Raw genomic sequence first — 26,179 nt, forward strand, 5'->3', positions numbered from 1 at the left:
TGGGGATTCGTGGGTGCTCAAGACCGGTGAAAAGATCCGTGAGAGGACATGGATCACATTGTGGATACTCGAAAGAGGCCATTTATTGGAGGGTTGCATATGGCTAGACTTGGGCTCATGGGCGCTCGAGACCGGTGAGTTATATCCGTGAGAGGACATGAGAGCTTCCCGTTTACCATATGTGGATAACCAATAGGGTTGATGAGTCCGTAGTCCGAGTTGGTCGGTGCCATAGGATACGCTGACTCTAGTGCGAAGGATACCGGAAAGGATCGTCAGGGACGAGGAATGGACGTATCTGGAACTGAGTTGATATAACTGACTAGATGACTTGCATTGGGCTAGGCTTTTCCCTGACATGCGCCGGTACTTATGCCAAATGGTTGTGAGAGAGTGTGTTGACTTAACCCCCTGCCATGGTTTGTCCTGAGGGATGAAGGACCCATTACCAATCGGCTGCTCAAGACCGGTGAAATGATCCGTGAGAGAATCCAAGATATCTTAAATGGTTGAGGATGTGAGCGGACCTACCCAAAGAAGTACGGTGCTATGACTTAAAGCATGTCTACCATAGAGACCAGCATACATAGAGTTAGATGCATACATACATTACTTGTTTCATATTGCATTGCATCTTGTTATGGTTTGCTTCCATGTTATTTATGTTGTTATGGATTAACTTGCCTTCTTGGGTTTCTTTCAAAACTCATTCCTTTTTTTTGTACAATCTGTTGTTAGACTTCTCTACGAGTTTGGATTTCTTTGACGGCCCGTATGAGGAAGCGCAAGGTGAAGAAGATGAAGACTGAAGAACCAGAAGAGCTGACTGAAGATGTGGATTTGATTTCCTTTGTTTCTTCTAGACTTATCTTTTACTTTACTTGTATTAGCTTAGAGCTTTATTTAGATTTCGATCTACCTTCCGCATGTGTTTGTAGGGTATATTTCCGCTATACTCTACAGTTGTCTTTTGATTTGGTATCTTGTTATTCTGCACTCTGATATTCTATAGTGATCCTTCTGAGATCCTTTCTTGACTTTTATTATAAATTACTTGAACATTATGATTTGTTCTTGCTTTTGATTATGTTATTGTGCGAAATGGATATGATTGTTCCTAAACTTGATCTTTAGGGCTGTGGATCACACTCTCGGGTATGCCAGATAGGGTACCGGCTGGGAGGATGTGACAAAAACAATTACAAGAGCTGGATACAATCTCTGATCAAAGAAGAAAGTCATTACAGGTGACTGTTAACAAGTTATACAAGATCGACGCGACTTTGCTAGAACAAACACATGAGTCAACCATTGGTGGGGAGTCAAGGAAAAGAAGAGAAGAAATGAGGATTATAAAAATATTTCGATATTCAGAAAATCCTCCGCAATTTCATACTCTTTGTCCAGCTTGTCCAGGAGAAGAATGGTCCTCGACCAAACTCGCATTCGGTACAAGCTCGTCATAATTGACTTCTTCCAGCGGAGAATAAACAGGAGAATCTTCCAGATATTGCATAATATCTAGATCGGAAGGTGGAGGATCAATCTTATCCTTGGTCCAGTCGGGAGGAGGAATACCCAGGTCGGCAAATACTTCAGGATGGCAAACAGCACTGTAGGGAGTCGTATCAAAATGAGGATCTTTCCTTAATATTGATTCCCATACTTCGTTCTCACCATCCCGATGCGCCTTTGCAAGTTATAAGCATTCAGCATATCAACAAAAGGCTTACTTGTGTAAATACTTGAAGACGCAGGCTCTGCGAACATCAGTTGGAAGGGATTAGGGCAAAGGAACGACAGCTTGCCTTTCGGGTAATGTTTCAGATCCTTTAGCTCCTGACTTTCCAACTGTTCGCTCCAGTTGCCGGATCTTCTCCCTGGCATCATCAAAGTCCGACCGAAGACGACCAATCATCGAATTCTTTTCTCCTGCCACCTCCCAAGCTAGATTCCGAAGGCGAGCAATCTCAACATCTTTAGCTTCAGAGATTTCCCGAAGCCTAGAAACTTCATTGCTCAACCTCACGAGTCTAGTAACTTGCTTCCACTTGGTTGTGGAAGTTACCAAAGAAGACTCCTACAAACAACTTTCGAGTTAGCGAGGAGCGAAAAAGTAATTTTTTCAAAATCAGAGGATAATGAAGAAAGACTTACATCACCAGTGACTTCGTAAAGACTTCATCTGGAAGTTTGTAAAGAATTGCGCTCTCAGAAGTCATTTGAGCAGCAATACACCATTCCAACGCTCTGTCAAACTCGTTTGACTCTAATTCAGGCGAAGGATGAGAAGGATGAACTACACCAAGAGAAGGATGAGCTTCATCACTTGTCACCCGACGGCGCTTCCTGGTGGCAAAATCCTCCAACTCGGAAGGAGAGGAGGAGGATGCCAAACAAGCACTAGAGTTAGAAATAGGAGCAGCACCTGCTGGGACCACACCTTCATCGAGACGCCAACATAGTTGCCTCGGATGCCCGAAGAGTCTTCTTCGGGGGTGCACCAACAGAGCTCACCAACAAAGCTCACCAGGCGGGAGTTCCGGCAGCACCATCGGCAACGGAGTGATCAAGATCTTCCCGGGAAAGACGAGCGATCACTTCGGGCAAAGGAGGCGTAGGGACGGCATCAACGAAGCTGCGGGAATCGACTTGAAGATTCACCGCCAGCGAGCCGCCTTACGCTTGGAGGATTCACTAGCTGAAACCACCACACCGGCCCCAACCACCACCGACGCAACCCTTTTCTTGCACGATTTTGCTCTGATAAAGTTCGGGTTGATCTTGGGAGCCACTATGCAAAACAACCAAAAAACCAGCCGTATCGATCACGAAAAATAAACGACAAAGAACAATGGGGAAACCCTAGTTTTCTAAAGCTTCGATAGACCAACAAACTAAACCCCAAGTATAACTACTGTGCGGTTTACTTCGGGGGAAGTGGGGAAAGAGATGAGAAATCAAAAAACTCACTTGTTCGAAATGGATAGAGCTGTCGTTGGAGTACGAGGAATACGGAAGCGGCCGAAGGACGAAAGGTTGCTTTGGCACTTTAGTAAATCTATCTTGCGAAGTCGGGATAGATGGAGAGTACCCACGAAGGCTTTAAATAGCCTAAGGTATAAGACGACGGTTGAAGGCTAAGGACAACCGACGACCCAAATCGAAACGACGCTTCGAAATCCGCAAAAAGCAAGATCAACGGTCGAAGGGATGCCACATGGAAACATGTGGAAGCGAGCACCTGATGCGAGAGAAACCTCCAATCGTCGCACCGCCATTAAAATAATGGATGTATTTCCGATTCATTGGAAATAGTGAATGGTATACAAAAGCAGGAAAACGTTTGAATTTCGCAGAAGGGAAACGTGCGGACTTTGCAATAAATGAAGTAGTGGGGAAGATTAACGCATCTTCCCGAAACGCATCTTCACAATATTTCTATAAGATCATTATTCAGCGAGGAATGAAAAGTTAAGTGATAAGTTTTATCATTAATACTTTGATATTCAAGGCAAGACTTCGGGGAGACGGGGAAATTTTGAGGCCAACATGAATAAAGAAATGTCTATTCATTAAATTGAGGGTACATCTTTACAAAAGAACAACTCCCTAAGCCTTTTCTTCTTTGTTGCCCAAGGGACCCTGGTCGGGAGGACTTTTCTCAGGACCATGAGAAGAGCCTTCCTCAAGAGTGGCATCGGCTGAATCCTCTACAGCAACAACTTGAGACTCGGCTTGTGATTTCTCCTCTGGAAGTGCCGGCTCGTCATTCGGATATGCCTCATATTGAGGGTCAGCTGGAAAAGGATCATCTTCTCCCCGAGCCCAATCTGGAAGATCCATACCAACTTTCCCGAAGACCTCCGGGGTGGCATACCTCACGAAAAGGAGCAAGTGTCGAAGTCGGGGATCGTTCCAAGGATCTGCTCCCAAACGTCGTTCCGCCCCCATGCGATAAGCCCTGAATGTTGTAGAAACCTAGCAATTCGGAGAAAGGTACGCTGTTCGGGTATTTCCGAATGCACTCCTTCCGAAGGTCCGGCTTTATATGCTCGGGCTTGCTAGGGATTGCCAACTTTAGATGTTCTTCGAGCTCCCTACTTTTGATTTCAAGGCTGTCACCAAACAACGTGGCAGCTGCCTTTTGCTTCCTCGGCCTCGCGCTCGGCAGCGAGAGACACGAATTCTCGAAGCTTCAAGAGCTTCCTTGAGGGAGATCACTTCTTCCTCATGCTTTTTCTGCAGCTCCACGGTAGCTGCAATCACTGGTCTATTTCAGAATTGGCCTTGGCCAATTTCTCTTCACAAGTTCGCAGCAAGGAGCTAGTGCGACCAACCCGGCTCAATGCTTCCATGTGTTGATAAAAGCTCAACACAAAGCATTCCCGAGAAGACGGAAGATATCGAAGAAGTCATAAGAAATTATGAAAACATAAGTAAGCAAGAAGACCGGTACCTTGTAGATTGACCGACAAGGGAGATGTCATCCAGGGCTTCAAACTCCTGGCGATCGAAGGAGCAAGACCGAGGGAGCTCCATTTTTCAGCTTTCTCGGGATCCCGAGTGACCCCGTCGGTCATCTTCGGGGTCCACTGGGGATGAAGACCTCCTCACCATCCGTCGAAGCTTTGGATTTTTTGTTGGAGGGAGCATCAATTGTGTCATGCCTCCTCTTGGTTCGGACGGAGGAAGAGACGTTAGCCCTCTCCACCATTGGTTTCTTCCCTTTACCCGAAGCATCAGCTACGGGTCCGATATTCCCGATACCCCCGTAAGAGGGGTCGGGAGAGGGAAGAGAAGCCTCTTGATCTGCAGTCAAGACCCCGGGCGATCGTTGCTCGGCTGTCACAACGGCCCTAGCGGCCTTCACCCGCAGGCTTTCGGGGGTTCGTTCCGGGAGGCACCGCAAAGAAGAAGGACAAGAATCGGAATTCAAGACATATCACTTCAACCAAGCCCCAATGATCGAAGGATGGAGTTATACTCCACTTCATATCCATGTATCTCTTGATACCACGGAATGGATTTGATCTTCCCGATGGCCGCCTCGTCTTCTTTGGATAAGGGAAGGCCCCGGTTACTTTCGGACGAAGAAGTAAACCTCCTCCGGTGGTCGGGAAGTTAAGATCTGATGGAGGCGCTCGACGAGAAAAAGTATCGTTCGCGCCATCTTTTGTGATTAGAAGGGCAAGTTCCTTTGACAAGGATGCTGCCCCTCCAATCAAGTTCAGCCTTATTGCGTTTGGAAAGAAAGACCCATCCGGGAGGATGGGAGATAGAAAGAACATGAAAATGTACAAAAAGAGAAAGAGATGGCGTAATGCCAAGCTCAAAACACAAACCCAAGAAGCCGACGATGAGACGCCAGCTATTGGGGAGGAGCATTCCGGGACAAATGTTCCAGTGATTCAAAACTCATGGAGAATAAAGGATTAAAAAAGGGAAAGCGAACCCCGCTTTCTAGTGCATCTATGTACAGGGAAAATTCACCCTAAAGGGATGAATCAACCCTCTCATCAGGGTGGGAAGCCCTAACCTGATAAGAGGAAGGAAGGTCAAAATCTTGGACAGCTGAAAGAAGGGTTTCTCCATTATAAATGGAAGGAACAGAGCCGGGCCCACCATTGGACCCGGAGGTTTGAGGCTGCCTAGAAGACTCGACAATCTTGGAAGATCCAGACTCGAGAAGGACGGGGAGGGAAGTTTCGGTTTTTCTTTCAAAACCTTTTTGAGAAACTTCAGCGAACTCCTGCCGAGAGGACGGTTAGAGTTTTGTTATCACTATCCGATTGTTTGGGAGCAGGGGAGAAGCAAAAGCATCACTTGCTATCACCAACATGGGGTACTAAAGAAGCCCTATCGTCCTCCATTACTCGTTTCAATAAACTACAAAAAGAAAAGACCAAGAAACTTACCGATTCGGTGAGACGGAAGCTTGAGAGCAGGAAGGGCGAAGCAGACAACAAAGGTTCAAATTCCAGACAGGAAGAATGAAACCTACGAAGACAACGAACCGCTTTTAAAACTCCGGCACGAGTGTTCGGGAATCTGAACGATCGAGATTAATTCAAAATCAACGATCAAGATTGAAAGACGTTTTGAAAGTTTGAACTCACGAATCCGAAATAGGCGTTCGGAAACCGTCGCTTGGATGACGTGAGCCACGACAGATCAACTGCAACGAAGATATGTGGCCTTACACTCACAACGCTCGAGGAAAAGTGACCACCACATTAAATGTGATATGACATTTAATGAAGCACACAAAGATCATCACCTGACGACGAACCCAGTTAAAAACCAAGCCCTCGGGATCGACCGAACGCTTGGTCTGGGGGGCTCATGATATGGAGAGTTTATGATCAGACCGGGTTCATACCTGGTCCGACCCTCGACCCCGGTCGAGACGGAGAAAACCGAATCTCTCCCGAGCTAACCGGATCCGAAAGATGGCTTGCTGAAGAAGAAAGTTTATTCGGCTGCAAGCGTGCCCTAATCTTACTTATGGATTAGGGTAATCACCCTGATGACAGCAGACTCAAACTGACGGCTGCGGATAATCATCATCAAAGGGATAACCATCGCATAACCTAACGGTTATCTCAGGAGTCCTCTACTAGTCCAAACTAGTAGAAGTCTATCGCTCAACGGATCTCATGGATAAGATCCAACGACTACCCGAAGAAGGCTCGAGTGCATCCAACGAAGGAGATTCGAAGGTACACTCTATATAAACCTCACTACCATACAAGGTGAGGGACGGATCAATCGATCAAAAAGAATACTATCTGAGACTCAGGTTCAGATACATACTGATAGATCCAAACTATCAGCGTTACGCTATCTAGATCACCTTTCCCGTTTCTTCATTCATTAGCTCTGTGCTCCTAGCGAGCCGTTTGTGATTAAGTTCATCAACTGACTTAGCCTTCGGAGGTGGACTCCCGACCCCAGCGGTCGGGCCACATCTGACGCTTTCGTTTTGCAGGACATCACGTGGAGATCCAAGGGCTGAGCAGATTTTGGACGCATCACCAATAATAGTGTCATTAATCTCTTTCCTTTTTGCATATGGCATAAGGCATTGCTACTACCTTTTGGCATATCCAAGAAACTCTCATTTACTGAAGAAAAAAAAAATCAATAATTGAAAATTTAATTTGAAATCCATATTTGAAACAAGACATAGGACCTAAACAATATTATTACTATTTTATTTGTATCAACTTTGAACTGCAAAAGTTCATTCTTTGATACCTTGAAGAATGATACTAATGTTTGCCCAAAAAGGAGTAAAAAAAAAAAGAGAAAATAAACAAATTTTATTCAGCACGACACTGGTTTCCATAAAAATTTAGAGGCCTCTATCATAAAAATACATGACCGTGCCTTCACAATCTAAAGGTTTTAGTCATATGTCGTGATTTGCATAATAAAAAAAATTTTTAAAAAAATTTATTTACACTTTCGCTCCCTCTATTCGTAAACAATTACGTTTATACACCCTAAAATTTATTTTATAACAAATGTTCCTCTATGCCTAAATTGCTAGTTTTAAACATAAAATGATATATTGAATGTTAATGTAAGTTTTAAGAAAATAAAAAGTAAAAACATACATAAAAAAAGTAGTCAATTTTTAAGGTGAATTGACTTTTTTACGACTTTAGGAAACTAGTTAGAAAAAAAATTATAAGTTTATTACAAGAAAGTCATAATAAATTTAATAAAATAAAATAGGGGTAATTTTCATCTGGACTCCCTGAGGTTTGGTCCATATCATTTTTAGTCCAAATAATTTGACACTTTGCATCTCCCTCCCCTGAAGTATACAATAACATCAATTAAGGACAAATTATAATTTTTATGACCAAAATACCCTTTATATCTATTATTATTTACATCATATCTTCACAATAAAAAAAAAAATCAGATTTTGATAACTTTGTCTTCATCATTAATTCATACTGTGCAAATTCTTCCTCTTCAATGGTCACAATCTTCAGGTCTTCTCATCCTACGAAATGGCTGTCTTCTTTATTTTGTTTTGGCAAAAAAAAAAAAAAATTTCGTCTCTTCTTCTTCTTCCTCTTCTCCTCTGTCTCTTAGCCAAAAAATAAATAAATAAATAACTGTCGTCTCATCTTCTTCTTCCTCCTCTTCTCCTCTTCTCCTCTTCTCCTCTTCTCCTCTGTCTCTTATTATTTTTCTTCCAAATCTTAAATGAATTCGAATAGCAAAGTTTTAGAAAGAGGAGGCAAAGAGTTACCGTTGGGTTTCTTATTCAGTAGTTGCAGGTGAAGTAAGAAATAACGCTGTTTTCTTTATTTTGTTTTGGGAAAAAAAAATAATAATAATAATATCGTCTCTTCTTCTTCTTCCTCTTCTCCTCTGTCTCTGAGCCAAACAAAAGCAAAAAAAACTATTGTCTCATCTTCTTCTTCCTCTTCTCCTTCCTCTTCTCCTCTGTCTCTTAGCCAAACAAAAAAAAAAACTATCGTCTCATCTTCTTCCTCCTCTTCTCCTCTGTCTCTTATAATTTTTCTTCTGTTTATAATCCAATCGATCCTTTAGGTGATCGACGAGTGGAAGTCCATAATCTACTGGGATTTTGCGAATCGGAAGAGCAAGAGTCGGCGGCAGAGAAGAGGCGGCAGTTGCAGGTGTGTCTGAAACAGAGGCGTAGATCGGAGCAACTGAGAAGCGTATGTTGGGTTTAATTTGTCTACACAAGAAATGGTGTAGGAGAGGTAAAAGGGTTGATGGCGATCTTTATGGATATCAAAGTTTAGTTACAAAAGAAGGGTATTTTGGGAGGAAAGCCTGAAAGAGCCATTACAGAGTATTTTAATCTTCCCATTACATAGTATTTGAAGCTTTTGAGTTTGCTTGTGAATGATGGAAGAATAGATCAACAGAGCGTGGAGACTTGTATATAAAAAATAAGAGATAGAGGAGAAGAGGAGGAAGAAAGAAGAAGAAGAGACGACTTGAAGATCGATGATGAAAATGGACTTATGGAAATCTGGCTTTATCATAACAGAAATTGAGATCGATGCAAATACCCCAATTCTTTTGATTTCCGCCATTAGATTTAATTGTGAAGACATGATGTAAATCGTACGGTAGATAAAATATAAGGGTATTTTAGTCATAAAAATTACAACTTGTCCTTAATTGATGTTATTGGATACCTCAGGGGAGGCAGATGCAAAGTGTCAATATATTTGGACTAAAAATGACATGGACCAAAACTCAGGGGTCCAGATGAAAATTACCCATAAAATAAAAAATCTACAAACTATAGAATGGGTGACAACATCCTCTACCATGAGAATTTGGAACTTAGAACTTGACCCAATAGACAATCGCAACAACTTCTCATTTTCTTTTCTTTTCTTTTTTAAGAATTTGAAATAAAGAAGAATAATATTGAAAACCTTAAAAATATAATACATGTAAATTAATTCAAAGCATAAAAGATTTAAACATAATAGAATAAATTTTTGAGTACGTGAACATAAGAGGATGTAAAAATAATTTACTCCAAATAAATGAGGCATAGAGAAGTATGCTCCCCCGCACATCCCTCCACTATACATTTAGGAGACAATCTACCTCTGAGTAATGATGAGGTAGACCTAAATCGAATCTCGTCTTAAATATGTGGTAGAGAAATGTGAGATAGCATGATCCGCCACCCTCACGGGAAGAAAATCCCATCAAAATACTTTGTTAGGATTCCAAGTAAAGGCAAATTACTGCAGGAGGTCATCTTTCAAGCAACAGTTATGGCAATGGAGTTCTTTTGGTTAACACACCCCAACCCTAGAGGAGAACAGCAGTGACTCCAAAATATTCATGGAAACCATCCGACCGATCCACTCCCTTAAGTTGAAACTTAGATGCAATGAAATTGGATGGTGAAGGTGGACTCGATTTTATTTGCATTCTCTGCAATACAAATAACTACAACCTCAAACGGCTGCTTGGAAATTTTCAATGGGGAATGTTTTTGGTTGAATCAAGAGCTCAAAGTCAATGGCATCCAAATCTGAGCATACAGAAAAATATTCAAATCATAGTGAATAGCAAATATGTCAAGAGCTGAAAAGAACCCTCAAAAAATGTATTATAAAAATAAATACAAGAGAGAGTGTGAACTCATCATGAAATTTCTGCATCCTACGTTGCATGATTTCATCCATCTCTTACGAAAAATAACCATCAACCAAAACAATCTCCCCTATAGTCCTTGATTTTAAGTTCCTTAAACCATGAGATCTCTGATTCAGGTTCTTTAATGCCAGCACTGAACTTCCTTCACCCTGATTCCAGAGTGGTACCACTTCCATCACCACTTTCTGTAACAACCCTTGGTCAAGACCTTCTTCAAGCAGCTCTCGAAGATCATCAGTGCAATCCCCGAGCAAGTCTATCAAAACACTACACAACCCCTGCTTCGCACAATAATCCAGAACTGTATTTAGATTTATCTGATCAAAAGCCACAATTTCAATTCCTTGTCGAGCCATTTCTAGGCCAGTAGCTGTGCTTTCTGTGGTAAGAATCACCACCCGGGAAGTGGCCTTTGTAGTGAGAATAGGCAACTGTAATAATGATTCTGGATACTTAGCTATGATAATTTGTAGGGGTTGATTGGCACTAGGTTCTTTAGACATAGGGAAGGAGAGATAAGATGAGGCACTAGAAAGCATAACTGCATCATATTCCTGAAGCAATTTTGAATAGTACCCACCGGCTTCAGTGGCCCCATGTCCTACCTGATTCAGGATGCAGCCATTGACCGAAACAGAGTATCTGCAAGTCAAAGAAAAAGGGGGTAAGAACATAATAATTCATATTTATAAGGAGCTTCTTAAGAAATTTACTTGTTAAAGCCTAAAACTTTCTATAATCAAAGTTTACAGAAAACAAAGCTAAAGTACAGAGATTTTGCTACAGGTGTATTGTAGTATCAACAATCTCTTCTATCTAGATCTCAAGGGGAAGAAGGTCAAGCTTGTGATAATAAAGTAAATCCTTTATCACTGAATCTTAGCCAGCAAAGTTTTCTGTTACTCAATACTATGAAATGGTATTCAACATAGACAAGCCAAGATTTAGAAGCCAAAGTGGGAATACAAAGACAAATTATTTGACATTTAATTAGGCTACACTTCTATATGATACAACTGCACAATTTTTAAAATATATTTTTTTTGGTAGAACAACACATAATTAAGACATATTTTTGGGTACATGCTTGGAGAGTTTGGTTTCTTTTAAAACAAACAGTAGTCATCTGCTTAGCCTACCTCAGTGTGGTTAAGGGCTTCCCTGTAAGCATTCGATGGATATATGCCTCATTAAGGCTCCAACATAATTCTTCCTCAACACCTGACCTCACATTAATTCCCGAGTCTCTTAACTTCTCTACACCTTTTGAAGCAACAATTGGATTTGGGTCCACCATTCCAATCACCACCTCTTTCACCTTGGCCCGAATTAATGCTTCAGTGCAGGGTGGAGTTCTCCCATAATGGTTACAAGGTTCTAGGCTCACATAAGCTGTTGCATTTTCAGCCAAATCCCCAGCATCCTCCAAGGCAAATACCTACACATTTAAGAGATCACCTCAAATACTCCACCAGTAGTGGTGGAAATCAATAATAAAATTCCTCTTTTCATTTTATACCTAAAAAATACACCAAAATGAAAATTTCTTTTTCAGAGAAAATGAGCAAGAGTAAGAACAACAAAAACTGAAAATAAAAGCATAATTAAACATGAATTTTCAAATGAGCACATAGGAAAAGGATAAGAACAGATATAATCCAATATACATAAGAGCAAATCAAGGTCAAGAAACTCAAAACATGACAACATAGTTAATATTGTACAAGTAAATTGAAAAATTAAAAAGAAAAAAAGACAAAAAATTGTTACCTCAGCATGAGGTTGCCCTGCTTTTGGGTGAAACCCTTCACCAACAATATTTCCATCCTTGACAATAACACATCCAACCATGGGGTTTGGGCTTGTGTACCCAATTGCCTTCCTTGCAAGATCCACACACCTCTTCATATAAAAACTATCATTATTTTCTTTGAAACCCTCACATCTGATACCAACTAAACTGTCATGCATCCTCCAACTTGTTAAAGATTCAGCAACCCTTTTCCTTACCCTACAAACCTCACTGATGAAATTTGAGTTGGAGAGACCTTTACCAAATTGGCCTATGGGCTGGAATCTAATGATACGAGAAGAACAAAGTGCAAGACTAGGAACATTAGGATTATGTTTTGGTGGAGCAAGTGTTTGAAGTTGCATCTCTTGAGATTCAAAGACAAGAGATCAAACGAGACAAGAAAATATGAGAACACTAAATACAATTGTGATTGATATCCAACTCAGGAATAACTAAGGCCTCAAGTTCATTAAACTCAAAAAATCAAGTTTTATAATAATTTTTTGGACAGGAGGAATAATCTTGGGATTAGATATTATATGTATATTCTTTTCACCCAAAAAACAAAAATTATGCAATAGGATGTTTCTCAAATGGTGCTATTATTCAGGAAGGAAGATGGAGAAACACGAGATGATATGACAGTGTCTCGCATTTTCCTTGATAAGAAGACTAGGATCATGCGTTTACCAAGAGGGGGGAAAAAAGACTAGGAACTCGAATTGATGGACATTTGGGAACACAAAGACACATGAAGTAGAATCTTAGTGCCAGAAGCACAGAGCAGGGCGACTGGTGAGAACAAACAATGGAATGAGTCCAAAAACCATTGCTGCCAATCAGTTTGTCCAATAATCTGCCAAAAAAATTGTAAAAGAAGTGTAAGAGAAATTTCAACTTTTTAATATAAGATTAGGCAAATATTTAATATGCTAAAAAGGGAGGGAAGCCTCACATGAATACACGAAGTGTAGACAAAATCTAAGAAAGCAAAAGCATCTTGTTTTTAAATCTGAAACCCCAACATCTTATCAATTCATTCTTTATTTCAAATACCATAAACCAAGACAGCAAGTTAAATGAATTAACAAGCTGTTACACTAATCATAAAACAAAGGCAGGTAACAATTCACATGACTCATGGATTATATGAAGGATTTCTTGTGGAAGACTCTATGAGCCTATGTGAATAAAATTGGCCGAATAGGTATTCTAATTCCTACATATAACACATTTAAAAGAAGCGTTCTATAGCATATAAAATCAAAGGGTTCTATATCATTTCAACAGTTTTCTCTCTATCCTTTTCCATATCATTTCAACATTTGAGATACGGTAGTAATATTCCTTTTTTACTTTTCAAATTGTTAAATTAAAACATAACAACACTGTCTAATGCCTGTGTAAGTACGGCATTTATCTTACTATTGAAATATTAATCCAAACATCTAGGACTTCACAACATTGTTATAGCAATTACTGCAAATAAGTAAATCCTCGACAGAAACGAGAATGGGGAGGAAGAGAGCATAATCTCCCTTCCCCTTTAATGTGTACCTATTATATTATGGTAACAAACTACATTTACAGTTCAAATTTTCGATAACATAACTGGAGGATATAAATCATATTATGTAAATTGTAGTGATAAACATAATATGCAGTTGTCATGAAGCTAATAAGATGAAAAGTGAAAGGGTGTCGACAAAAACACCCCCCCTCCGGGCAGCAAAGAAAAAAAAAATAATAAAAGAAACGAAAAAAGAACTCTCAAAGGACTTTGTAAAGCTTCTTTGGATGGGAATAGCAAACTCACACACCAAATGATGGAAGAGGTTTAGCTAATTAAGGCACCCCGGCCGTAGCACGGGCAAATCTATCTTCAACGGGTGCCCCCGACTGCTTAGTATTTCCTAGGAGTGCTTGACAAAGATAATACAACATCAACACTGGAACCCAGATTACACAAAACTAAAAGCAAAGTAAAATGCCACTGAAACTACTATCTCAAATTTGTCGTGCAGGAGGGAAGGGAAACACACTCCAAACAAGCATCATGGACAAGATACCTACAAAACTTCATAACTTATGATCAACTAGAACTTCTTCGAAGACATCCATGGAATGTTTGCTTAAGAGTATTTTGATGGACCTATATACATTGACAGCCTATCTTCCACAGATCTCTCAAATCAATGGAAGCCCCTCATCTGATTAGGCTGCTTCAAATTCCCCATGATTTTCCTTATAAATCTATGTCTTATGAGGCATGCCATGAATGTCAACAAATTACACTCCAAATGTACATGAGACCCCAGCTAACAAAGATACATAGTGAAGAAGTAACAACCCAACGCATGAGGTTTGGCCCCAGCACCATTATATACAAGCTAATCTGCTTAGAGTTTCTAGATTAAACTCTCTACAAGAATAATCTGCATGGAATTTAAATATAGTAAGAATAAAAACAGATTTTGTCAGCATAAGTTGACAAGAAAAGCTATAATCTGTTTCAAGCACTCTAATGCAGCTTCGAAATGGCAATCCAAGCAAGGCAGCAAACACCCAGGACCTTAAGACAGGACCAGCTTATGGAAATTTCAGGCATGGGCAGTAAGGCTGTAGGTGAATGTTTAGGGACTTGTAGGCGGTATTTGGGTTGTGATATTAAAAGTGTGGTGGAACCTAGGGCTGATTAAACATAAGGAGTAATTTGGGTAAGTTTGACTTTTTATAGGGGTTGGTTGAGTGATCCTAGGGGTTCAAGGCCAATGGTGCTGCAAGGCTTGGATGAAGCTAAACCTTTAAGGGAATGGGAAGAATCATACTAGGGTGGGTTTAATTACGAGACAGGATCCTAAGGGCTGGACCTAACTTATTAGGATTTGAAGTTTGGGGAAGAAAGGTGGATCAAGCCTGCTCAGTTGTAGGTTTAATGGCTACCAAAATGAAAATATAGAGGCAAAATAGAAAGAGGGGGAAGGAGAAGGTCCCAGACGTGGTTTGACGCCTGCCTGAGAAACTCCTATGTGGAGTCCTTGCTTAGCCAACTAAGGATATCTGCCCACCAGCTTCATAGTTCCCAGACCTGAGATTTAGTGGAGTCTAACTCCAGTTCTATTTGAACCTTCCAGCCATATGATCATGGTTGTCACTAGAGAGTTAATCTAGCAAATACTAAATAAGTGAAGTGCCCAAATACAATTGGTGTACATTTGGTTACGGTCTTTTCTGAGAACGACGGTCTTTGTGAGAATCGTTTTCTAGCGTTTTTATCAAAGAACAGTGTTCTGAGCACAATTTTGACCATTTGGTAAAATTTGTGCTGAGAACACTTGAGATGATTGGAGACTTTCTTTTTCCTTTTTTTCAAAAAAAAAAAAAAAAAAACCTCAAGTAGACATGAAGGATTTAGAAGTTGCATGTGAATGAAGTTTGGGTTTTGTGTCCCCCTTTGATGTAATTTTGACGTACTTTTGTTTTTGAGAACGACAAAACAAGTCAAAATTGTTTTGTAAGAAACCTTCTCATACACGAAAATTGGACCAGTTCATTTCCTAAAACGAAAGAACGACCCATTTTACCAAACGCTTTCTGGCTTTCTTCAGCGTTTTGAGAATGAAAGAATGCCAAAAATTGTTCCTTGGCCCATTACCAAACAGACTCTTGGTTTACATCAAGGATCCACTTTAAGCCCTTATTTGTTTGTGTTTGTCATGGATGACCCACCAACCCAAGACATTCAAGATGGGGTCCCTAAGTGTATTTTTTTCGCCGAAAGACATTGCTTTTGTGGATAATATGAAAGCAGGGATTAAAACCATGTTAGAGTTACGGATATCAACCTATGGAATCAAAAGCTTTTAAGATAAGTAAACAAGGACAGACAAAATGCTACATCACTTAAGTTACAGTATGATGGATAATGAAGTGGTGAAAATTGATGAACGGGAGAGTCTGCAAAGGATTTTTATTTATTTTTGGTTTGCAAGATCTGAGCCCTTCATGATCAAGTGGAAGGGAAAAAAGCCCCAGGGTTGCTATCCAGCACCTATGGCTGTTGCGCAGCATCATAATTGCTGTTTAATTTCAGTTTCTAGCTTACTTCAATAGGCAGTGGCAGAATTGTAACTATGTCCCGGGCACAAAAATAACTCCTTTTATCTTATATTTGAGTCATAAAGTGGCCCATGGACTAAGTCCAGGTACAAGTCTATAAAGAGCTAATAGTATTTCTAATTCCTAGATAGGATAGATATTTTGATTCTTCAGTTAAGAGTCCAGCAGGAAGTCCAAAGCGGGTTAGGACTCCAGCATGTTAAGTCTAAATAAGAGTCCCTCCACTCAGCGGGGGAAGGCACCTAAATTTTAGATGCTTAATAAAGCTTCTCTCTTCAAGTATACTCTTGTGTTTTACCGTTGCAAACCTGGTTTTGTTCGATTTTGGTCAGTGAATGTCCAAGATAGAATAAACTACTAAGAGTTCTAAGGTAAAGAAAACCTAGATCTTTGCTGTGGCTGAAAGTACTACCTTTGACACCCCATCTCCACTTGAACCAAGCATCTAGAAGGCACCTATCCAAGTATTCTGGCAGCTTACCTCATCACCCCTCCTCTTTCCCTTAAGAGTTTCTACTTGAAATCCCCCATCCCTGGTTCGAGCATCGCCTCCACCTCACATCAATAATTCACATAACTCCACAACCACCGATACAACCCTTTCAAACTTCATCCACCATACCACCATTACAGCCCTCACATTTGATCCCAGTTACAGCCCAAAACACCCAGCCGAAACCTAGATCTACACTGGATCAAAGTTTCATCCCCTTCCAGTAACTTTAGGTTACCCACCCTATTAATTTATCTCAAGTCTCCCTAACCACCATTCTTGAGATATCCCTATAAATCAATCCAAGACTATTTCAAACCAACCGATTACAGCTCCACAACCCTAACTAGAGAATTCAATGGCATCGCATTCAACCCCTGAGCGATCACTTATCAAAGACCTCTCTAAAGGCCATGATCAAATTTGCCTAGACTTGAGCTTTGCCCAACAAATCTTGGAAGGTTGGCCCTCATTCAATTGAGGCTATATCACCTACGCTTACTCATAAATAAAGAAAGTGATATAGAGGAAGACGCTTTTTAAAATTTTTAACAGAGAAATAAAGACTTACCACAAGTCCCAATTGGAGTCAGCGACTAGACTGAGGACGAAGGTCATGAACTCAAGATTCACGAAGCCCTCGAACCTGCAGACCCAGATGAACATAACATGATGGCACTGGATGGTCACAAGTCACAACTGATCGAGCACTCAAGCTCTCTCAAGCCACCCTTCAAGCAATTTGAGCTCCTGCCAGCCTGCTTTTTTCCACATTAAAATGCTGCTGGAAGGAACCTTAATTACTAAGTTTAGGAACGGCAATAATACGGGTACGGATATGTACGTCAATTAAATTGCTAGACGATTATAATACTTTCCAAAATTCCGGCACAATAAGGTACATAGAGGAATGACACCTAGGTGTTTAATATGTGTGTAGTACAGTCACTCTATTAGCAATTATATGGACCTATATAACAGACATTCAAAACTTAATAAACAAAATAGCAGCACATACACAATTTTTTTTAATCAAAAAGAAACCTACAGCATTCATCATATAACCCACGGAACTCACAATACATGCCGTTTCCTAACAGGTATGCATATGACAGTTTGGACAATGCAAACAAAATTTTAAAATATGAAATCGAAATCTCTCTCACAATTGACAGGGCTCTACAATTTTTGCTTGAGGTAGTCCATTTGACTCCGTCAAATATGATGGAAAGTTTACGTACCTGGCCAGGTCCTGACATTATTCATTTCTTAAAACTTGGGTCACCCTATTGATGGAAATCTTCTACCTAATGGCTGATTTGTAATGCAAAGATTTTCCCTGTACTTGGATTGGGATTGCTAATTTCTGGTACAATCTGTGTGAACAATGAGATGCTTTTGCAGCCTGTGAGTAAATCAAGGATTCTTGTAAATTGAGCGGTTGCTAATGGCTGAACTATACAACTTCTCTTTACATGTCCTGTAACTATACAAATGAAATGCAAGAGTCTAATAGTTTTGCAAGTTACAGTCCCTTCGAGTAGGATTAAATGTTAAACACTGGGAACATTTGGGTGTTTCCCATTGGCTGCACAGGTGACAGGAAATTTTCGAGAAAAGGTTCATCATTCCTCCATTTTCAAATAACTCAGCAACATACTAGTATCACAGAAAGCTTCACTTTCAAATTTGCTTCATTGTGAAACTGAAAACAGCGACAATCTTGAATAATCCATTGAAATTATGAGATATATTGAACTGACCTTCAGTTAACTGCTCTAACAATCCAACCATCAAAAGACACCGAGACAGAGAAGATTGAGAAGAGATGAACCACTGCAACTGTGACGGATAAGACGGACTGGGTCACCAGAGATGGAAAATAAGGAATTGCCTACGACAGCGGCTCAGGTCAGATTTTTATCAGCTACCTCCTGTTCTGACAGGCTCAAGTTGGCCCCAGTTTACCGTTAGATTGCCGACAGGTATAATATTCTAATCCGACAATCAATCAAAAGATTTAATCAAACCAATTCTATCCGATTCTAACCCTTGCGGACGGCATATGTAATATTATCATCCTCTATACATATAACTCTTGCCAATGGAGGGTTAGTAGAATGGTTTAGAACCTTGCTTCTCTGTGGAGAGGTTGGGGGTTCAACCCTTGCCCCAAAAAAAGGGGGGGAAATCTTCTATTGTGCACAACAAAACACTTTTATACCAAATAACAAGCTAAGATTTAAAGCTTGATTTCAAATTTGAAAAGTCCAAAATAGCCTTGTCGTTTCATTGCTTTCCCAGCCAGTTATTTGGCATATATGTGCACAGAGGATATTTTTCCCAAAATAAACCATTGTTTGGTTAAAATAAATAAATTTATTACAAAAAACCTCTTAACCATGATTTTAGTTTCTTACTTCACCTACAATTACCGAATAAGAAACCCAACGGTAACTCTCTGCCTCCTCTTTCTGAAACTCGCTTGCTCGATTACATTTAAAATTTGAGATTAGCACAAGGCTTTATTGAACAATCTTTTGGTCTCCTCTTTCCTTTATTCTCGAAGCCTAGAGAGTTGCTTAGGTTGTGTTTGGATCCGCAAATCTGTGGAGTCAACATTAGAATCATGTTTTCGGAGAATCATGATTATGTGGAATTAGGTTCTGTAGAATCATATTCGTGATAAAAAAATTTATTTGGTTCTGCTAATTCTAACAAGTGAATCTGTCTGAAAAACTATTTGGTTACCCTGATTCTGACAAGTGAATCTGTCTGAAAAAACTATTTGATTACCCTAATTCAACATGAATCACTTGAAAAACTATTTGATTACCCCATAAGTGGATTCAACTTGATTAGTAAATTATATATATATATATATATATATATATATATAAGTAAAAGTGTCATGCGCAAAAGCACGAGGTATTTTTACCAATCACCATGTATTGGCCATGGAAGTTGAATGGCCTATGCATAAGTGAACCTGTTAACAACAGCTAAAGTTGGGATATCTAGGATGGCCTCAAATTATTTTGGACCTTCTACTTTGTAGTGAAATTCATTGGTGTAGACGGTTGTGCTTATCCTCACAAACTCCACATCATCATGAAGATTAGGCGAGAATGTTGCTGAACAATTATTATTGAAAAAATGCACAAACGAAACGAATCAATAAAAAAGGAGGGGAACAAAGACTGATTAGCTATATGAAAAGAATGGAGACACGAAGAGATGAAATTGAAAGAGATGATTGATTAGTAGTATGATTAGATAGAAAAATGCTGAGAAAATTTTTCTAATGGTAACCGATCTTTAATTTCTTTCTTTTTTTCATCTATAGTGCAAGAGATGCCTTAAATAAGACTCCCATCAAGTGGAGAACCTTGTGGGTTTGTAAAGCCCTCCAAATATCAATCAACTCTATTCACTTGATGTAAAGATATGCACAGGTCTTGAAATTAGAAGGTATAACTTTTTTAATTAGGAAGCATAGGTTGCATAGAAACCAGCAATCAATTAACTACCGAATTAATTTTTTGGGGGGGTAACGCACTACCGAATTACTGTTGAAGGAAGATAACTATACCCAGCTAAGATCCAAATACCAACAGCAAATATTTGTCACCCCACAATTCAACTACTTCTTTAGAGTCGCTCTGTTACTGATGAAGAAACTGAACCAGCTGTACTTTCCCACGTCCATTTGGATCTAACTAAATGAATTCTACACAAATGGGTATTTAATTATTAAGAACAAGTCAACTCACCAGACCTTAGCTCAGCCATGAGCGAAAATTTGTCATACCCTCCAAAGGGAACTAAAGAAAAAACATAAGCAGAACTATTTTAGCCTAGTCACCAAGAAAGAAAGAAAGAAAGAAAAAGACGAAGAATTGCAGAACTGAAGCTGTGACCCAGATGCTTATTCATTGCGATAAGAACCCGCAAACGACTTGGGGATGTCATTTCCATGGTTCAATAGAGCATGAACAGAGCACCAACACCAGCTGTCTCAAGAATGGTGCAGCTTCCTATTATAATTCCTGCAGGCATTTCTATTTTTCATAAACTCTTGCAGGTTGCTGACTATTGTCTCAATAGGATTCTCAACAACATCTTCAAATTTTTTTGAAGCTATGGGCATGGACAGTGATAGATGGAGTTCCCTGAGATCCCACCTCAGACCAGCCCCAAAAGCAATTCAAATATCAAATGAAGGTGAGAGAAAATCGTATAAGCAAGAAAAGAAAATAATCATTCAATCATAGAAGAAGAAACTTAATTATATTACTTGTAACCAAATCATTGACCAAAACAAAACAACAATCTCAATTATTATTACAGATTTAAGTGGATTCCTAGATAAACCAAAAATTAGACTAACCTCTAATCTTTAGATAGATAACGAAGAAGCCGAAAAAATGTAATCATATAAGCATCTCAGCACACACTTCACATTTTAAAAGAAAACCAGAAACTAAATTAAGAAGATAATAAAAACCAATTTGGGATTAGAATCACTCAGATGGATGAATCCTAACAGGAGAAGAGTGTAGTAATTTTAGCTAGGAACTATCTAATTGAAACCAGAATGAAGTTTACTGGATGCAATGGAAAAGGTATTGGAAAATAATAGCTGAATCAGGTACCTCCTTAGTTTTTCATCTTGTTGGTTTCTTGGCTTTGGTAGGGCTTTGGCCCACTCTCCTTTCTTTCCTTTTGACAATGAATTCTTTAATCATCCAAAAATAAACAAAATTAACCTCCTTATACCTCTAATAATTAAACACACAGGTCTTGAGTTTGATCCTTTCGATTTCAGCTTTTCATTGTCCTCGTGTATCAACTGTTCATTCCTATCACTCTAGATAGCCTATTTGATTAAGCAGCCATGTCCTCATATCCTGAGGAAACATCCAAGAAAGTTTCATGCAAGTCATCATTCCCACTAATATTAAGAGGCCAGCATAAGAGTGAGCCATGAGCATGCTCCAGCCGCATCTCCCACCATTCACAGGGTGATCAAACTTCTAGAGTCATGATACATTAAATGCTCTGGCTCATGATCCAGGTACCGCTTATGCAGTGGGAAATTGGGTGGGGAAGGTAACTCCTTTCCCCACACCAACTCCAAGAACTACACCGGAAAAGGAAAGAAGAAAGAGAATTCAAAAAATATTAACTGTGTTCCGTGTGTTGCTTCACTTGGTAAGTTCAGAAAACTATTGGGTCATCCCTAAACCTCCCTTTCTTAAGGCCCGAACTTTACACAGTCGATTTCAGGCAAAAAGGAAGACTTATCCACACAATACAAAGCTTCTAATCCTGTCCTAAAAACCACCCCCAAGAAAGTGTATATGAGGTCTAATTCTTCTCACCTTGGATCACATGTTCAGATGTCCTTGATCCTATGCTTCAATCACCATATAAAATGCATAAAAGACAGACCCTGGTTTTCATGGGAGCATTTTTTTAAAAAACTTGTCCTTTCAGATTCCCCTCAACTAATTTATCATTTATCTTTGTCTTTCATTCATGAGTAGTGAACCTATGACTAAAAATAATTCCAACCATGAACAAGAGGAATACCTAAATGTTTTAGTGTTTCAAAAATTGATTTACAATGCATGCTCTCAGTGTTCAATCCTAAGAATAAAGGAAAAAAATCTAGTGGAGAACATCTAGCCAAAACCCACCCTTAGTGCTTACATATCCAATCGAAACCAGCAAACCCTGCTTCGCTAAATACATAACTATATGACTACCAGCAAGAAATACCACTAGCATCACCTTTATGTCCTAATGAAAATTTCACAGAAAAGTTTACATAGAATTTGTTATACTTCAATGATCAAAAGAAGCTTCACACATTTTCTTACCACCGCCCAACCTTTAAAAACAATTAATAGATGTTATCCAATGGGAATTGTGTTTGTAATAGAAGGGCCAACATTCTTACATAACCACCGAGCAGAAAACTAACAAATAAGCAACAACTCCAGACATGGCTGCCTCCAACGGCCCACATAAAGCCCTAGTGAGACTAATATTGAAACAACAACAAAATTGCATTGTATGCAACTGGCCCTACACAGGGGCTACAAAGAAAAATAAGCGCTACCAATACAGAAAGACTTGTCAGATGAAATCCATATACCGAAAATTAGAGAAAATCTAAATTTGTACCTTGAGACTTATAGTTGCAACCGTATAGCTTTCAACTCAAAAAGAAAAGATAAATCACCTCAACTATGTTGCCAACCAGATAAGAAAGTTGTTTGTTGAGCTTGATCCTCCTGGTTCTCCTTTATCTTATCCTTAAAGGAATCCAGTTCAAGATTCGTCCTCTGCAACTCTTCCTGAAATAACAAAGGACAAGAAAGAAAACCCCTATCAATATTTTTGCTTTTGCGTAACCAAGAAGACAAAGAAATCAAAAAATGCTATCGATCTATCTGAAATCATTTGCCTTGAGGATCCGGATTTCGTTATCGAGAAGCCGAGAAGCCCTAACAATATCGTCAATAGACATAGACGAGAACTGGTCATCTCCAAAGCTGGTTGTCTTCGGCCATTGCTGAAGCCATTATTGAGAGAACGGGGGAGGGGGGGGAGAGAGAGATGAGTCGAACAGGCAAGCCTAACTTTTTGTCGAAGGAAACCTTCAGATCACCGCTCACAGGTCACAGGTAAATGGAAAAGCAAGACCTTTCAGATGTGTTTGGTTAGACGGAGACGAGTCATCATGATCTTCTTAATTAATGAAGCTTTTATTATTTTTGAAAAGAAAAAAAATTTCCAAAACATGCAATGGAATTTGGAATAAGTTAGTCATTTTAGACGCATGATTGATTAAACGTTTTTAATGCAGTTTCTTCTTCCTCAATTAACATTTCTTAGTTTTCGGGAGAAACTCTTCATATTCCTTTGGCTACTAATGTTTCTTTAAAAAATGAGAAGTGGAGAAACACTCCTTGCGAACCAGGTTGTTCTACAGCCTCCTGAAATCTATCCAAAACTCAAATCTCAATTCCAATCTAAGAATTAATATGCTATAGGTAAACTTAAGAAAATAATATGAAAGCCATTAAAAACTTGACTTCAAAAAAGTCCTGCTGATGTCAAACTCTAACAAAAAAACCCAAAAATTAAATACAAATTACAAACAGAATTAAGCAATGCCCTATGCTCACTTGTTTCCAATACCAAAAGAAAACTCCATCACCAGCATGATAAGTAGAAGAAACTTAGAAATCCAAAACTTTTTAAATAATTAAAAAAAAAAAAAAAAAAAAAAAAAAAAAAAAAAAAGCCAGATTATCAAACACCAAGATGACCACAACAAATTTCCAACACAAAGGGGGAAGAAAAAAAAACACTCCTAGATGACCACAATAGATTTCCTCTCTATTGCAATGCAACTGCTTTCGAATTAATACCTGAACAAAGCTATAGACAAGTTGTAATTACATGTACTCTAACAGATGAAAGAATTCACTTGCCAGCTCAATGACTTTCTCAGCAGCATGAGCTTATGTGAATGTGATTTCCTTCCCCATGAGGAGGAACTCCAGGTTTTTTTTCTTCTTCTTCTTCTTTTCACTCCTTACCCTATTATGCGCATAGTCCCAAAATTCACCATCAATTGTGAATCTGTGATATTCCCAACTTTGGAAAGAGAGTTTTAAATCAAAGGATAGCTTTACTTGTATGTATGAACCCAAATAACCTATTTCTCTTAAAACCCACAAAAAGACAAAGCTTCAAAACTCCCATTATATTTTCTTGAAAATCTATCTCATTTCACAACAAACCTACTCTCTTGCTTTAATAAAGGGCTCACATAATAAGCAACACATATCAACATTAGAAATTGAAAAATACAATCAACTTCATATTACTCATGTATTTATGAGATAGATCATTCAAATCCCTTGCCTTGATAAGATGAAGGGTTTACAATCCAAAATGAGCACGGTTGATTATGGATTGGCATAAACAGCCATTTCTCTACTCCTACTTGTGCACAAAGGAAAAGCCTAATCCAAGGAGATTCAAACAGTAAGAATTTAAAAACTGATCTTTCAATTACATGTGGTTCATTTAAGGAAAACATATGAACTAATTCCTGTACTTGAGGGCGCTCAATAAGATGGCACGAGCTCAAATCATCATCAAGTGTCTTAGGTGGAACCAGTGGAAAGAAAAATAGAATAATGTAATTAAACTTTCTAATTTATTTCTATCATATGCACATTGTTTCATGAACTGCAACTACTTGATACTTGGAACAAATTTTTGTGACATTTATTGTATTCTACGAGATTTTTTTATCCCTGAGAATCAAGATATGTTGTTGTTTCTTCTATTTTTGTCGGATTAACCTATCTCTTTCCCTTCCCGAACGAATAGTTCAAATCTTATGCATGTTGTTTTTCAAGCCTTCAAGCTCTATTGAGCAGGACTTTTCACAGCTCCAACACTGGTGAAACAATGTAGTTTAGAAAAGCTCATTCAAATCTATACCAACCCATCTAACTTAATGCGAGGCACTCCAAACCTTGACCATGTGCAGTATCCAAATTGCTCTTATATGCAAGACCAAGCTATATCGAGGGCTCTGCTTGAGACGATGGACCAAATATGAGATAGAATGGAAAAGCAGAAAGGGCGATCGTCTCGCAAGAAATAATGCTAAGCAATGAAATGAACACCAAAATCTTAGTGAATGGACAGTACAATGAAAAGCATCCATATAACATCTTCTTAATAAAGACATCAAAAGTTCCCAACTGATACCCGATAGTCGAGTATTTTAGGGCAAAGCCTTGACGGTTTCGGAGCAATTTGATGAAGTAGAAAACCAGATATGGAAGAAATCAAGGAGAAATTACAACACCAGTCGAGAGAAGTTGGGTTTGCCGTACTTACTTGTTTGGAGTCAGGTTGAAAAAGTGGTTTAGTACATCTTCTTGACGAACGACGATGTCAAGTTCTGGTATGTACAGTGAAGAAAGTCGATGAGTAGAAGAGGATTTTAAGCAAAAGGATGATCGAGTGTAGAAACCTCACCGTCAAATGGTCGGATTTGCAGAGGCGGGACCTAACGGAAAAACATAAAGAAAATGTTTTGCACACAACGAAATACCTTTACAGAGCTGCAGAAATGCAGAGTAAAAACAATAGACAATGAGATGTCTTCAAACTTCCAATCTCACAATCTCAGTTCAAGAATTCCAACCTGATGAGGATGAAATAACACTGAACCGAATCCAACCTTGGTCGGGTCATGGACTTCGGTTGGAGACGAGCCCAACCATAATAGGATAAAGAAACTTGGTCGGGACCGGTCCAAAGTTCAAATCGGTAAGTAACGTGAAGGTTAAGGAACCTTAACAATTAAAAGAAATGTGATCCCATAAAATTCGGAATACACGATCGTGACATAGAAGGTAACCCACACCAATATGGAGTGTGTATCATGCTAGAAAAGGTAACTGTCATTACCTCTAAAAAAAGGGTAAAACCCTAAGATCGGGTGGCTACAAAAAAGAGGCACGGATCAATCCAACTATGGAGAACTT

At 39.2% G+C, this 26,179-nt stretch overlaps 1 protein-coding gene across 3 annotated transcripts; it reads right to left on the minus strand.

The window, feature by feature from the left end:
• Window positions 1-9,910: 9,910 nt before the first annotated feature.
• Window positions 9,911-25,851, minus strand: PYRD (Cytidine/deoxycytidylate deaminase family protein). 3 transcript variants are annotated; one of them, XM_089144458.1, is made up of 6 exons: window positions 25,668-25,851; window positions 25,527-25,590; window positions 22,840-22,954; window positions 11,953-12,833; window positions 11,322-11,620; window positions 9,911-10,824 (listed from the first exon to the last, which is right to left on the minus strand). In XM_089144458.1, exons 4-6 carry the CDS (start codon window positions 12,337-12,339, stop codon window positions 10,215-10,217), a joined length of 1,296 nt encoding a protein of 431 aa, XP_089000584.1. In that variant the 5' UTR covers window positions 12,340-12,833; window positions 22,840-22,954; window positions 25,527-25,590; window positions 25,668-25,851; the 3' UTR covers window positions 9,911-10,214. The 3 variants fall into 3 exon arrangements, with proteins under 3 accessions (XP_089000584.1, XP_089000585.1, XP_089000586.1); XM_089144459.1 differs by having other exon boundaries at window positions 22,782-22,954; XM_089144460.1 differs by having other exon boundaries at window positions 25,744-25,850.
• Between the last annotated feature and the right edge of the window lie 328 nt (window positions 25,852-26,179).

Source organism: Hakea prostrata, chromosome 2, assembly GCF_041222555.1.
Source record: "Hakea prostrata isolate BN-2017 chromosome 2, UWA_Hpros_2, whole genome shotgun sequence".
Taxonomy (NCBI): Eukaryota; Viridiplantae; Streptophyta; class Magnoliopsida; order Proteales; family Proteaceae; genus Hakea; species Hakea prostrata.

Excerpts from the sequence above, each read along its gene's own strand:
- PYRD (XM_089144458.1), bottom strand. The coding sequence starts at position 12,339 with ATGCAACTTCAAACACTTGCTCCACCAAAACATAATCCTAATGTTCCT. Across the intron at positions 11,621-11,952 it reads CAGGGCAACCTCATGCTGAG|GTATTTGCCTTGGAGGATGC; the intron begins GTAACAATTTTT and ends TTAAATGTGTAG. Across the intron at positions 10,825-11,321 it reads AAGCCCTTAACCACACTGAG|ATACTCTGTTTCGGTCAATG; the intron begins GTAGGCTAAGCA and ends TTTGACTTGCAG.